The sequence below is a fragment of the Alosa sapidissima genome, chromosome 16 (genome assembly GCF_018492685.1).
Source record: "Alosa sapidissima isolate fAloSap1 chromosome 16, fAloSap1.pri, whole genome shotgun sequence".
Lineage (NCBI taxonomy): Eukaryota > Metazoa > Chordata > Actinopteri > Clupeiformes > Clupeidae > Alosa > Alosa sapidissima.
The window spans coordinates 15,858,680-15,874,906 of NC_055972.1; the positions used below are offsets into that span (position 1 = coordinate 15,858,680).

At 47.6% G+C, this 16,227-nt stretch overlaps 1 protein-coding gene across 1 annotated transcript in view; it reads left to right on the forward strand.

Annotated features, from left to right (window-relative positions):
• The first annotated feature begins 3,067 nt into the window (after nucleotides 1-3,067).
• The window catches only part of psda (pleckstrin and Sec7 domain containing a), a 29,264-nt gene continuing 16,104 nt past the window's right edge, over nucleotides 3,068-16,227 (forward strand). The window contains exons 1-6 of the mRNA XM_042066203.1: nucleotides 3,068-5,514; nucleotides 6,095-6,203; nucleotides 6,894-7,494; nucleotides 7,975-8,421; nucleotides 15,426-15,611; nucleotides 16,105-16,185. Coding sequence (XP_041922137.1) covers nucleotides 3,226-5,514; nucleotides 6,095-6,203; nucleotides 6,894-7,494; nucleotides 7,975-8,421; nucleotides 15,426-15,611; nucleotides 16,105-16,185 — 3,713 coding nt within the window. The 5' untranslated portion in view covers nucleotides 3,068-3,225. The remainder of the gene's footprint in view (nucleotides 5,515-6,094; nucleotides 6,204-6,893; nucleotides 7,495-7,974; nucleotides 8,422-15,425; nucleotides 15,612-16,104; nucleotides 16,186-16,227) is intronic.

The window sequence follows — 16,227 nt, forward strand, 5'->3', positions numbered from 1 at the left end:
TTATATTATTACATATTACACATATACACATGATATTATTTTCAACACACACACATAGAACTGGATTGACAGAAAAACTGGAGGAAGTTGTTACAAAAATAAATAGCTCCCCAAGCTAATCAGTGAATGTACTGTAATGCATTTTGTATGTGTGTGTGTGTTTGCATGTGTGTGCGTGTTTACATTGTCCAGTACGTCATGAACATCTGATGTGCTTCAGCCTGGCATCTTGCCAATTGAAAACAGGAAATTGTTGATTCATTAATTGAGTCTTGGAGTATAGAGTATCACAAAGTGTTTACTAAAACAAAAAAGCTAACAGTTATGTATGATTCATTTAATTGTGTGTGTGTGTGTGCGTGAGTCTGTGTGTGTGTGTGTGTGTGTGTGTGTGTGTGTGTGTGTGTGTGTGTGTGTGTCTGTTCATACTTGTTTGTTCTATGCCATATACATTGATCCACTTATATATTATTGAAGGCATGTGCAAGGATTTTTTATTGTACATGTGGATGCAGTAAATGTTTGCTTGTGCATGCAGCTTGTGTGTGTGTGTGTGTTTTAGCCTTGGCCTCATATAACCCCACATTCAGAGAGGGGTGGCCACAACACCACTGCCTCCGCACCCTCTCAGCTGCTACCCAGCTGTGCAGTGTGTGTGTGTATGTGTGTGTGTGTGGGCAGAGCATCAGTGTAGGCTTCATGTCTAAGTATATAGGGCTGTGTGTTTATGCATATTTATGTCTGTATTGAAGAGAAAAGCAAGTGTGTGTGTGTGTGTGTGTGTGTGTGTGTGTGTGTGCGTGCGTGCATGTGTGTGTCTGTGCGTGTGTCTGTGTGTGTGTCTGTCTGTCTTTCTGTCTGTGTGTTTGTGTTTTGTGTGTGTCTGAGTTTATGGATGTTTGGACTACGTTTTGAAACGAGGGGTTGAGAAGACAGCATGAACGTATAGATTTATGTTATGAGTATCCTAGAGTACGAAATAGAGTATGTTTGAAACCATCTTTGTATGTTTTCATTTATCTTACACTCAGACATGTTTGACAGAGCCTTGCAGCTACATCGGGGGTGAGCAACTGAAGCATTCCGTTTGCAGAGTGTAAAAAATTGTTTTAGAAGGCTGGTGTTATTTTTTCGAATGTGTGCTGGGTCTTGTGTATCCACCACATCCAGAGCAGCAAGTTCCATTGATTATGGTGGTGGATGATAATTGTTCTAGAATAGGCTCTAACTGTTTGAGGGTAACATTTTTTGGGAATTCCTTGGGAATTTAATACTAACTTGCTCCAACATGATTAAAACAACAAATGCATTCATTGTACTGAATTTGTGTGTTGTCTATTGTCATAGTTTTTATAATCTGTGTGGTATTCCCTCAATCATCTTAATTTATACCACATGCATGAGTTAACCTTTAACCTTTAACCTTTTGTAATCAAAAATATGTGTTGTGACTTTGAATAATTGATTCTTTTGACTATGAAAATTCAAAGAAAATGTGTTTTGCCCTACAGCCAAATGTGTGGCCATGAATTGTTCCACCAAACAAGAAGCTTCTAAAGTGACTATTTATAGCAGACCTAACATGTGTGGGGCACACAGTGCCTGCCAACTCACTGGTTCCTAGACAATCCTGCATGGGAAAGTTTGTTGAAAGTACAGTTTCCATAGTGACTCTTTTGCTGAAAGCTATTGAGTGTGGCCATTACTTTTAAAATAAAAGATTCTTGCTAATATTGGTACTGGTTGGTATCTTATGCCTTCAACTTTTCCCCCAAAGTCTCAAACGGGTATTCCTTTACAGAAATAGAGAATAGAACAGAAAGGCTATTTCTTTCAAATTAAATATTGTGTTTTAAAGACATAACACTATAAGTGATATAGGATGTGTAGCACTGTGTGTTATAATGTCTGTAGTGTACAATATGTCCAAGATTATGTTCACAGTCACACACTGTTTGATGGTCTGAGTCTCTTTCTGTGTGTTGTTAGCACTCCTGCTAAATCCTGATCTTGAAATACATCAGTGTTTGGACAAGAGGCCAGAGGGAGACGCGTTTGCTTAATCTGTTAACTGCATCATGCTCAGTCAAATGGACACATCATACATACCGTAAATCGCCAGCAACTTTTTTTCTGGACAAATTCATTGTAGTATGACTGTGTGTGTGTGTGTGTGTGTGTGTGCATGTGATTATGTGTGAGTGTGTGTGTGTGTGGGGGGGGTGGGGCGGTTGGAAGAAAGTGAGAGAGAGAGGAAGAGAACAACTATGCAAACCAGGCACTTCCTATAATTGTGTTAGGACTACACACACACACACACACACACACACACACACACACACACACACACACAGACAAACACACACACACACACATACTGATCAGACCTCATACATGTGCAGACACACACATGGCTGAGCCTGAAAGCGAAAGCCCTTATCTGGATGTGTGTCCCCAGCGATCACTGTTGCAGGAGGCCCGTCTCAGACTTTTGATGGTCAGCCAGCATCCTCCACTAAGATGCACCGCATGTGGCAGTGGATCCCAGGCTTTTAATTAGCCACAAGCACATTTAGCTCCTCCACAGTAGGACATTACCCAGAGGACCTTGCTGCAGTCGACTCTGAAACTCAACCCCTCCACTTTAGTTATCGCCACACTTTTATCTGGTTGATATCTTACAGTAAGCCTTTTTAAAGTGGTCAGCATGGTAGCAGTTTGTTTCATAGCTGCAGGCTAAAATGGGGTTATACTCTTTGAGGATGTTTCTTTTTTTCAGAGTGTGGTACCCATTTAATACTTACATGACATGTCCAAATTCAGTCTTTATTGGCAGCAGTCCCTTGGCATCATATACAGTAGCATAGTGCACTGTGGCGTACTTTATCCTCCTAGCTCTAAGATGTACCACATGCAGTGTGTTTTGCTGCAGTGTAGTTTGTGATGGTGAAATCTACTAAGTGTACTGAAGGGTGTCCAGACACTAGTCTAGTCAGCTGTACACACGCATGTCTGTGTCTTACAGTCTGTTTCTCCCTCTAACAGCCTGTGTTGAAGATGAGCTCGGAACCTCGTCAAATCTTCATTGCTGTTCTCCTGCAGTCCAGTTGTCGACACAGAGGACTGCAGTAGCAGTAGCCATTGCTCTGGGAGGTGTTGAGCAGGAACACCAAAAAACACGGACAGAATTTAGGTGTGACAGAGAGCAGTGCCTTCTCGAGGATCATGTCTCAGTCGGGCAAGGTCTACCACGTGTACGTGGAGGTGCGGGACGGAGAAGGGCTGGACCCCTTAATGCTCCAGGGGCCGGACATGCTCCCGCAGTCCCAGCGGACGTCCCCCCACCATAGTCATAGCCATAGTCCCGCTGTCTCCCCTGGGACGTTGCATAAAGGCGGGGGCAGCAACCAAAGCCTCTCCTCCTCGCGTCATTCGGTGAACTTTCATCTGGGGCCCATAGGGTATGAGCAGGGTCGTGGCGGGGGGCCACACCGACAGAGCCTGCCCTGCGATGGGCTCGGCCACCTGCTGTCGGGCCAGAATGGCATTCTGATGCGCGCTCACTCCGCGGAGAGCGAGCCTTTCTGCTGCCGGGAGAACCACGTCTCGGGGAGGTACACAGCACCGCCGACGCCCAACGTGGGCCGACGCTCCTACTACGGCGCGCCCGGCGGCAGGGAGGTCGGAGGAGATGGCAGGAGATCGGTGGTCACCTTCAGCTACATCGAGAAGGGGAGCGTCCAGACGTCGGCAGATGGCTCGCACAGTTCCCTGTGCCAGAGCGAGCCAGAGAACCCCTTTAACCGGGCCCTGGAGGAAGAGGAGGAGCGTTTGGCCGGCCTCACGCGGAAGAGGCTCAGTGACCCGGTGCAGTTCAGCAGCTGGGAGTCGCTGGGCGGCTCTGGGTCCAAGCTCACGTCCGCTCAGAGGCACTCGCTGAACCTCCGGCGCGCCACCCTGGACTCCATTGCACGCGAGGCCACCTACCGCGCGCTGGAGGAGTTCGGCTCCCCGCAGATACGCCGTCGCCTGGAGGTGCACAACCACCACCCGTACCCCCACCGCCAGGACCAACTGCCCCACGACCAGTCCCGCTCCCGCTCCTGGGGTGGGTCTCCGGTCCTGCCGGTCCGAGGCTCCTGCACCCTGCCCACCAACACCCACCTGGTGGACCTGGACCGGAACCACTCAGCCTACGGGCTGCCCAGGAGCCCGGCCACTGAGCACCTCTCCTCCCACGTCAGGCAGAACCACTACACCATGTTCCCCCCGAGTGGACGGCCCCATGCCTATGGAGCTCCCAACCACCAGCGGCAGTGGCACGGTGAAGACAGCCCCAAGCTGCCGTACAAACATGGCCCCGCTCTGCCGTCGTGCAAGCCAACTGCCATCCAGCACGAGATACCAGCCATGACGGTCACCAAAGCCCCCGATCACCACCACCAGAAGTCCAATCACCAACCAGCCGACAGCCCTCGCTCCTCACACCGGGTTAATTTCAACCTGGATGCCTCCAAAAGCAGCAAAGCTGGCACTGACGAGGGCGCGAATCACCTGAGCGGGCAGAGGAGCGTCTCGCCATCCACCAGCCCCGACCTGGCGCGCAAGCTGGCCGAGGAGGCCTCCAAGCTGTCCACCATCTTCATGGAGCGGAGGAGCCCATCGCCCGCGCCGTCCAGCGGGGAGGACACCAACCGCTCGGACAGCCCCAGGTCCGGCAGCCTCTCGAGGGAGTCGCAAGTCTACCCCGGCCTGCAAGGCCTGGGCTCCCCGGCGCAGTCCCACTCTGACGTCAGCCTGCCCTGTGGGCAGCAGGGGGACCACCACTGGGCGGCCGAGCGGGAGCCCGTGCGGAGCGCGTCTCAGTCGGGACACTCCTCGCCGCTGCCGCCCTACAGGAGCGGCGCCACCCCGTCCCCGGCCAGGCTGGCGCAGCATCGGCTGGACATGACGCCGTCCCCCATCAGGGACCCCCGGCTTGAGATGGGCGAGTCAGCGGGCAAGGCCAGCCCCACGCCTCACCGGCACCAGCCGCCCCAGTACACCGGCGACGGCTGGTCCCCTGGCGCCTCGGATCGCCGGCAGCAGCAGCCGCCCGCCACGCGCTTCAACCCGCAGCCACGGGACAGCAGCCCGGAGACCCAGCGCAGGGGCTACTACGCGGGGCAGCATGCCAGCGAGACCCCCGTCAGCTGGACCTCCCAGCTGCAGCGCTGGAGAGAGGAGAGGCAGATGAGGGAGCTAGAGAGATCCGGCCAGCCTCCTGCTGCCGGGACGCCTCCGCTCGCCTCCTCCCGAGAGGAGGAGAAGCGGAGAAGAGACATACCAGATACGGAACGAGGAGGAGGAGGTGGTGGTGGTGGTGGAGGTGGTGGCACTCCAGGCTTATCCAAAAGCTCCAGCGGGGTGACAGGAAGCCTCGGGGACAGCAGCTCGCAGCCGGAGAGAGACTGCCTCTCCACAGAGTCGTCCAGCCAGGGCAGCGACAGTGGAAACAACACTGCTGGGGCGCAGGTGAGGGGGCCCAGCAAATCCCATTACGCCCCTGGAGTTCACCTGAGGGTGTTTGTCTGCAGTCAGTATACTGTGTGTGTGTGTGTGTGTGTGTGTGTGTGTTTCTTAGGTTCACCTGCTCGGTTCTGCACCCACTAACCAATATAATTTCTCTCTGTACGGGAAGTGGCCCACTGTACAGTCTGTACAGTCGTGGCCCACTGGTTAGCACTCTGGACTTGTAACCTGAGGGTTGCCGGTTCGAGCCCCGACCAGTGGGCCACGGCTGAAGTGCCCTTGAGCAAGGCACCTAACCCCTCACTGCTCCCCGTTGAAGCAGGCAGCTCACCAGGATTAGTGTGTGCTTCACCTCACTGTGTGCTGTGTTTCACTAATTCACGGATTGGGTTAAATGCAGAGACCAAATTTCCCTCACGGGATCAAAAGAGTATATATACTTATACTTATAGATATATCTGGGTGATATGTGTTAGCTGTGCTACTTGTCATTCTATTCACATGCAAATTCACTCTTGTCATGGTAAGCCATGTGAATCTAAACTTGTGCTATGTTATTGTGCTCTGTACTATTCTGTACCAGTCTGAAGGCTCGTCTGATTTGGGGTCTTCCGTGCGATCTCAGAAGATAGCTCGTGCCAAATGGGAGTTCCTGTTTGGAGCGCCCACTCAAGACGAACATGGAACCAAAGGTAAAACCCACCGACTCATCTCCTGTTGTATCCCAGGCGTGTTCTCCCCCTGCCCCCTATATAATTACACCAGATCCTGGCTCCCCCATTCACTGCTGCTTATCTCATGCTTTCATCGTCCTCCCCTCACAAACAAGCCATTGGCTTTAAAATGCACGTGTAATCCAATTATCTGTAGGGATAGAACCACTCAGGCATGGTTGCCCAGATTCACTGACGTTGTGAGTCACTGTTGAGCTACATATGGTTGTTGTTGTTTTTGTCAGCTTTAGCTATTTTCCCTCTGGTCAGCATAGATTAGATCGATGTGACTACACGCTTTATCCATAAATAATTAGGCTAGTGTCCATCTGCCTTGCCTGCTTAACCCTCCCCTCCATTCATAGTTTATTGAGGAAGTGCTTAGCCACAAGGAGACAAATCAACACATAATCAAATACTTCCATGCCACTTACTTCACCTCAAAACATCCATAAAACCTTGTTAATTAAACTGGAGTCATATCAAGTCATTGATTATTTGATTAACTGATTATCAAAGAACTGAAAGCACTTTGTATTTCCTAAGTTCGTCTTTTTGCTGAACAAATGTATTCAAATATCCATGTAATGTACAACTCACACACAAGTCACACTTCTAAACCTTCTTTTCTTTTTCTTGCTCACCCCTTTATAACCTGGATTACGTCAGACCCTTCTGGTGCCTCCACTGCGCCCTCTAGTGGCCGCCCCGGTAAGCCCGCCACAACGTCCTCTCCGTCCTCGCTGCCAAGGAAGCCTCAGCGGAGCCGCAAGGCCCTGGGCCTGAAGAGGGACGAGCTCCAGCGGCTGAGCTACCACGAGGTGCAGCATGTGGAGGTGGAGCTGGTGGCCGAGACGCCGACGTCCTCCCGCCACGCGTCGCCGGGCACCTCGCCGCGCATGGGCATCATCCGCCGCACCATCAAGTACTCGGAGACGGACCTGGATGCCGTGCCCATGCGCTGCTATCGCGAGACGGACCTGGACGAGGTCATGCAGGCCGAGCACGAGGAGGACGAGGAAGGGGCGGTGGAGGGGGCCGGCGGCGGCGACGACGACGACGACTCGGCGTTCGGGAGTGAGCGGAGCGGGAGTGGGCGTGGCAACCTGGGGCGCGGCTGGAGGGGGACGCGGGCCAGGGTGGAGCGACTGGTGGAGGACGAGGAGGGAGTGGTCAGCTGGGCCACCGTCCGGATGCTGGGGGACAGGAAGAGGCAGGTGACCACGCGGCCACACGAGGAGGATGAGCTGCTCACCCGTCTGCTCAAAGGGTGAGGGGACTGTCGCTGTGGATGCACATATACACACACATACACACACACACACACACACACACACACACACATATACACACACAAACACACACTTTTTTATCCTTAGGGCTGTATTCATGATAATTGCATTCCTTTAAAGAAACCTATATTCCTTTAAAGAAACCTATATTGCCTGTGTCTTGACACTCCACACATTCACAAAGTATACTGCGATGTAAAAGTGCATATTGTGTATACAAAATACATAACCACAGTAAAACAACGGCACATTCACACAAACACATGAATATGTCGTGCTACCCATATGTATCTGTAATTCAAAACCTAAATTCCAGTCTTTGTTGTCTCAGCAAGGTGTTTTTGGCCTTCCAAAGCCATATACAGTCACAGCATTTTCCTGAAAATACTGTACTTTGATTCAGAGTGGTAATGTGTACCCTGAATGTGTATGTATACCCTGTGTCTTCACTCGCACAGCCCTTCAGACAGCCATGCCGACAACCAATCAACCCTTAAGTCCCCCGTCACCATGGGCAACCCACGTCGTATCTCGGCTGAGGGCCTGGACACCTTCAGCCGTCACTTTGAGAGCATCATGGAGTCACACCGTGCCAAAGGCACGTCCTACAGCAGCCTGGACAGTGACGACATGACCCCCAGCGTCCCGCCCGTCTTCACCTTTGACCTGCCGACCCTCACGCCGGAGATCCAGAGCCAGATCTGTGTCAGCGCGCGGCAGATCGCTGAGCTCGGCTTTGCCCCACTGGCCCGGGCTGAGGCCCTGAGCCTGTCGGACCGGACTGGGGGCTCGGACCCAACGCTGGCACCCTTCAAAGAAGAGGCGGGCAGTGGATCAGAGGACGACACCACCACCAGCGCCATGAACACACCCATGTCCGATGACAACCTGGACTCTGCACTCAGGTCAGTGTGATGGACGCTGCACATACAGAAATGTATACGTATCACACTACACACAAATCACTGTACCTACTGGGGATGTAACGATTACCGGAATAATGGTAAACCGCGATAACAATGTTGACGATAACAATTACCGTTTTCTTTTCAAATATCATAATTATCACGGTTGATTACCGCGGTGTGGAAACCGTGTGTTTAATCCTTCCCAGCTTCATCCGAGCCTGCTTTTGACATACAGTAGGCCTGGTACAATGAAACAAAATTGGTACACTACTGATTCTGTTTGATTCTAATGAGTCTAATTGATGGTTTGAACTATGATTCGGATTAGGCTACACCTGATTTTAAAAGGCGGAACATATACACCGCAAAATGTGCACTGTATCATGTAGCCACACTGGGTCTCTTTATGTTCGCGTCCACATTAAATCAATTCCACTCACGTTATCAGGAGAATACAGTAGCCTAAAGTTTTATTTTGAACGCTTACTTTGGTCTCACTCATTGGATCCAAATAACAGAAATAGCAAACTCCAAGTTATGATAGGGTAAGTTAAGCTATAAGCACATAGCCCATTAAACATGACCAAGAAAAAAGTGAACGGTGAAAGTGACACTTTTTGGAACTATTTCAGCTTGTGTAGGCCTATCAGTGCTTTTTGAACATATTGAACACACTTTTAGAAATACCGTGATAATACTGTAAACCGTAATAATTTTGGTCACTATAACCGTGAGGTTAAATTGTCATACCGTTACATCCCTTGTACCTACTGTACACTGTGTCAAAAATAAAAGCCATCTTTGTGTTATTGTGAAGAAAATGTTTTATATAATTTACACAGACACTGCATATACACACATAAACACATTACAAACTCAGTCACACATACACATTACACACACACACAAATACACACACACACATACTAGTCTATACCCAGCACTTTCATGAACACATGGTAGGTACACTTTTAAAGGCATTTTATATACATTTTCTACTTTATTTTGTACTGACCTTCTATTGGTCTTTTTGACATTCTTAACTCACATTACTATACACAAATAATAGGTGTTGCATGGGAACCTCCTACAGTATACAGTTACACTCTCTTTACATGTAGAGAGGATAATGTCAATAACCATGTCCTCTTTCTCTCTCTCTCTCTCACACACACACACACACACACACACACACACACGCACACTGCAAAATGCTAAGTGCCTGCAGTGCTTTCGTGTGTCTGTGTGAAAGACTTTAATCCGGCCGAGGCAGATGTTTGACAGTGAAGCAGATGGTAATAATGGACTTCCCATTACTCAATAATGGAGCAAATCCACCCGACACGCTTCATGTACTTTCCTTGCACCAGTTAGAATATTTCCACCGTTTACTGCTCTTTCCTCTCTGTGTGTTTCTCTTTTCTGCAAACTAGTGGGGTCCATAATGATCTCCACTGTGTGAAGTGGTTGCTTCCTTTCCTGGCTTAGATATTAACTCCTCAAGCATTTATTGTCAAGATGACAAATTTGTCATTCTGGTGTCAGGTTTTTGCGGCTTCCCAAATTATGAATCTATGCGTGTGTGCTACTTGTGTGACTCATTTGGGTGGATTAAGTTATTTAGGATTCAAACCACTCAAACCACTGTTGAAATGCAATGCAAACTGTTGTTAGGACATTTGTGTATTTCATGGAGTTTCAGATACTCCACTAGGGGGCAGTAGAGAGTCACCTTGAGCATTGCCAGTTTCTGTGTCCTGGGAATGGAGGCTGAGATTGTTTTCATTCAAGATCTGGGACTGTTTTGGTTCTGAAAAATCCTTTGTCTGCAGCTTGTCTTTGCGTACTAGTGTTGATAAACATTTTGTGTGAATAACAGTGTCCCAAAAGTGCACAGTTTCCCAAAAGTGAGATTGCTAATGTCTTTACATATTGGTGTGGTGGCTTCATGTGTCAACATGACTTTGCCATTATTTAACTGCCATTCCTATTTGTAATTGTTTCCAGTGTTTGAGAACTATATGCTAAGTCCTTCTAATGGCTTTTGGCTGTTGACTGTTTCCAGTCTGTGGCTCTGCAACTCCACCCCCTGCTGCTCTGACACCTGGTTCCTTCAGCACATTCCTCTTCCTGTTAAGCAGCCAATCAGATCTGGACTTCAGCCAGACATACTTGGTCCTATATGACATCTACATGGACTTGGTCCCTGTGACATCTACTGTACATAGACTTCCACATTCTACTCTACAGGCTTGAGATAATGCTGATGAGTCCTTGATAGTAGATCAAACAGTTTGAATAATGATTAGAACATTAGGTTATATGGCATAGTATACCTACTGTATCATGAAGTAGTCATGAAAAATAGGTAACACTTTACTTGACGGGTGAGTTCATAACACATTCATAGCAACTGTCATAAACTGCACATAAAGCATTCATGACTGTTTCATGAGAATTATTTACAAAGTACAGTATTTACAAAGGCTGGAGAGATTAAATTAATGGTATCCAGGTTACACAAATACGATGTTGGACTTTTATTTTGACAAGCTGTCGTCGTTCTGTCTTCCACATTCATGAAAGGTTTGGTATGAATGTTGAGTCATGTCTCATGAAACAGTCATGAATGCTTTATGTGCAGTTTATGACAGCTGCTATGAGAGTGTTATGAACTCACCCGTCAAGTAAAGTGTTACCGAAAAAAAAATTGCATAAAATAAGTAGTTGCAGTGTAGTTGAAGAAACAAATATGAGCATTTCATTGAAAATCTCATAGCTAAACAGCAAAGGCAAATGGGCATTGGCTTAAGCTTTAATCTTATCCCCTGAAGTGTCTGATTTGCTTTCCAATGTCCCGGTAGAGTTCTCATTTTCAAATCTCCAAGAGTAGAGAGAAAGAGACTGAACAATGCCAGAGGAGGAGGAGTGCAAGGGAAGGCCAAGGTAAAAGAAACAGACAAAGAGAGGAAGAGGGAGAGGGAAGAAAGGGGGGGGATTGACACAGTGAGAGGAAATGCATACCGTATCCCAGCAGTAGAAAATAGCCTGGCTGGCGAGCTGCTCAGAGAGAGAGAGAGAGAGAGAGAGAGAGAGAGAAAGAGAGAAAGAGTCAGATGTACACAAACAGAGAGGGAGCAGAGCACAGATGTACAGACGCTGAGACATACTGACAAACACAGAGACTGGGGACAACACAGACCTGCAAGGACCTTCTTCTGCTCCAACTTCAGGCAAAGGAGCTTAGAAAGTTGCTTCGAACGATAGATAGCCCTTCAAAAAGGAGGGAGTAAGAGAGAGAGAGAGAGAAAGAAGAGTGAGATAGAGGGAGAGAAAGCAGGAGAGAGGGATTCTACACGGAGTGCAGAAGTCCTGTCAGGAGATTAGTAGGCCACCCAAGGAGTGCAAAGGAGCAGAGAGGCACAAGGCAGACGGCGCTGTCCTCTGAAACATGCGGTGAAATGCGGCGCAGTGCTCCTGAAGGACCGAGCGGAGCTGCCGGGAGGGGGGCCCAGCTGGACCGGGGCAGAAGCCAGGGGGGTCGCAGGGTGGGGGTCCATGAGGAAGGAGAGACGGCAGGACGAGGTGGCTCGGCGCGGATTGTACACTGCACCGGTTGCGGGGCGGGGGTGAGGGGGGCAGGGCCCTGCTGACATGGCCCGCTATGTGCTATGCTGGGGGGGTGGGGCTTTGGAGGACAGCTACCTGTACGCTCCCTATCCAGCAACATACAGGTGAGTACCAGGAGCATCGACCTCACCTGTTGTGCTCTGGGTAACTAGTCGGTTTATAGGCTGGCAAAATAGACTACTATTATGCCTCACAAACTACCAACCTCTATCTACTACATTACTATATCTCATCAGATATAATGGCATCAGCATTACAGAGTGTAAGTGTAATGGAGGAAACCTATCTGCTGTAAGGAAAGTGTGGTTAAGACATTGCATGCTCACAATGTCTTCCAAAATGCCCAGGTTAAACAGGTTACTTACTGTGAGAGCATTATAAGATCAGTACTCACGCTGGACTTAGGGGATGGGCATGACTCACTGGTGCTTTTATAAAGGGCAATCCCCGGGCCTAGGTTGAGCTGAAGGAATGAGCAATGATAACAGAATCCCACATATCTGTGTACTGAAGTAGCACATTCCTCAGTGGTCAATCTCTTCTCAGCTGTAGTAATACTTTTCAGCTTGGAAAAGGCTCCCCTGGACATTTTCTTCCAGAAGTCTCTGAAGAGTCTCTATCCTTGGGCAAAGACTGCCCAAATCTCTGAATCCTCGGTTCAATTAAATAGATGACTCACTCAAGCTTAAGCATCATTTGGCCTGTGTGTGTTTTTTACCCTTGGAGGGAAATGTTGCTGGTAAGAGGCAGCCTCACTATCGTCACCTGTACTGGGTGTCCTTAGGTATTAGTGGAGTCATTCCTGCCTTGTGTGTGTCTGTGTCTCTCTTTCTCTCTCTTGATGGTGACACCCTAGAGGTGTGATGCATTCCTCAGTAACCATGGCACCTTTGTCTAAAATGCCTGTATACAAATGAAGATTCCATCTATTTACCCACTGCTAGCATCATGGTCTCGTCATTGACCCATTGGAGCATTACTATGTGGTAGTTCTTGTTCTGGCTTTTCAGCCAGTCCCTTGAAAGGGCGTGGATGTTATTCTGTCTACACTCTTGTGAATAGCTACAAAATACTTGTTTTCACTCAGCAGTAGTGGTGACTGAACTTGTGAACTGCCTTCTGCTCCTTGGGTTGGACTTTGCTCACTGGGTATGCTGAATCTAACAGGCTCTTTGAAAAGGACGGAAAACTGGAGGAAACTTGCGTCTGACACTCCCTCGGCATGGCTAACTGTAGAGGAATGTTCGTGTCTACCCTCGGAACCCGGATGGAAAGTTCTTTTCTTTCCCTGTCCATTTTCCTTCTGTTGAAAGAGAGGAGCACAAAGCCATTGTTTTAAGAATAAACAAACCAGCCCCCTTTGAAACTCTCCCTGCCTCCTTTCCCTCCTCCTCTGAGTTGGACTATCCAGTTGGGAAAGAGGTGACTAATGAGAGGTCCTTTTGGAGCAAACCATGCGGGTAATAGTGAGGGGTGTTTAGGGTTGTGGATTCATGTGTTGTCTACGCACCTGAAGGAATGCCGGTGAGGAGAGAAGTGGACAAACAAGACCGGTGTTCAGTCTATTAAAGAACTGGCCATGTTGTTTGTGAGGTAGGCCTGGTTCTTTCCGACTCATTCCACTTGTGCAGTTTCTGCACTCTGTCTTGGCAAGACTATTTGGAACTTTGTTTATGGGAAAGGCAGCTTTGCATACTCTCTGTGAGTATTGAATGTCAGCTGTTCTACTTTCCTCCGCTGACAGACAGGATCATTCTTAGAGAAGGTTTGACTTCAGATGACAAGGTGATAACTCTTCTGTGTTTACTAATATATGCTGTACTGTAACTCTGTATCTGCATTAATTACCATTTTCAAGAATTATTCAAATGATAACTCAGATTCACATTATAACTGCAATCAGTATAACTTTTTAACTATTTTCCAGTCTTCTGATGTGAGAGAGAACTTACTGTGTAACCTGAAATAGGAACTAAAGAGTTCTGGCAGGGGGTCCTATTTGGGTTACAGAAAGAAATGTTTATAGTTGCCTGCCATAAATAATAAGCCTGGAGAAAGGAAACGGCAGTTGTGGAGCACAAATAAACTCCCCCATCTGTTACGTATGAACACTGCACTCAACAGCAAACCACACTACCAAAAGTGTGACAGGTCCCGAGGCACCAATTGCTTCTGCTGTAGGTGAAAAGGTTATAATGAATTATATCTCTGAGATGTGTGATGGATATAGCACCATCTATTCATGCTACTCTGGGTTGAATATTAATATCAATATACCTATGCAGTATGCCTGGCTATCTGTGATGCTTTTAGGCTAGAGTTGTACTGTATATTCTGGCTGTACTTTATAAGTATAAGTATATATACTCTTTTGATCCCGTGAGGGACATTTGGTCTCTACATGGTCGGGGCTCGAACCGGCAACCCTCCGGTTATAAGTCCAGAGTGCTAACCAGTGGGCCACGGCTGCCCCAAGATATTCTTGCTGTACTGTATTCTTGCTATTGAATATGAATGCATGTATGAGGAATGTATCACCTCTTTCCTGTTGTATATAGATATGATATAATGTGGATTACAAGTGTCCCGATTGGCACTGTAAAAGACAACCCAAAGTCTGTAAAAGCTTGACAGAAACCAGAAGCAATCAGTGACATGTTTTTTATGTTTCTATTCAACTTTCAGTAATTCCATGTCATGCAGGGCAGCAGCAGAAGAAAATTTATCAGATGTAGCGTAAGGTCCTATAAAGCCAAAACTCACCAGATGTAGCGTAAGGTCCTATATGGCATGGATGACACTGGGCACTAAAACAAGGCTCTCACACAGCAAACATGTTTGCTTACTATTCCGTATCCTCGAGCCCATATTTAGTTTTAGCATCCTTTACTCTCTTTCCTCCCCTATGTCATTCTTCATCACAACACTCTAATGCAACATGATACACTGCATTACGTCACATTGTTATCCTCATTCCTGTGAATCTCTCAAATTCACAGGAAAACTGTATTGGCAACTGCTATTGAACAAAATGTTGGAACAGTTGGAGGCAGGAGACACAAGTCAAACAATAGCTGGTTCAAGACAAACAATAGCTGGTCCTTTCATCTCCTTCAAAGGGTCAAAACACATGACTCGTCAAGACCTGATGATCAAGTCTTCATATTCTCTCAGTTCAATTGTTGTAAAAGCCTATTTGGGACATTTTCTACCTATAGTGAAAAACAGATGCCTTTCTCATATGTGCTGACCTACAAGACATACACAAAAACTCCCGCTAACTGCAGAGTTCGCATCCCTATGTCCCTATACACAAACTAACACTATGTCTACATTTCTAACGTAAACATCTGGTGGTCTGCACTCTACAGAGAGAAGCCATGCCTTCACATCCCGGAGTCGGACCCCGAGGTGGCCGAGCGACTCGCCCTGGGGAGTCCAGACAACCTGTCCAATGGGAACAAGGCCGATCTGGAGGCAGCCAAGAGGCTGGCCAAGCGCCTCTACAAGCTCGACGGCTTCAGGAAGTCCGACGTTGCCAGGCACCTTGGCAAAAAGTACGAGTTTGCAAGTGGTGAATGACAAAGAGAATAGAAGGAACATCTACCTGGAGTGAGCTGAAAAAAAAGCTGAAATGCTTTGTTATGGCATTGCTTGTGATACTTTACTTTGTTAATCAGTGCTTTGTTAAAACTGATACAAAATGAAAAGCTGCACATATTGTGATTAGCTTTTTATTATTTTGTATCTTAAAGCCCTGTAGAAAATCCTCCATCATCTATTAAAATCCATCATCATGTACTAAAAGTCTAATTCAAGATTATGCCAGCTACCCAGAAGGAATAGTGTCCTGAGGCAGTTCTGTTTGAAGCCTTTCTATCCATGGCTTCTGTTGGTTACACTGTCCCAAGAGCTTACTTGAAACTGTACTGGACATCACAGTTTTGCTCAAGGCATCAACTCAACTCTGTGTGTAGTTGAGGATGCTTTGTTTAGATTTAGCTTGCAGTTGAATTGTGCTGATCTCTCTTTTTTCATGACCTTCTGCAGCAATGACTTCAGCCAAATGGTGGCAGAGGAGTATCTAAGTTTCTTCAACTTCACAGGGATGACAGTGGACCAGGCACTGAGGTGAGACTTTAAAACAACACCAAAGAGTTTTTTGTACCTTAA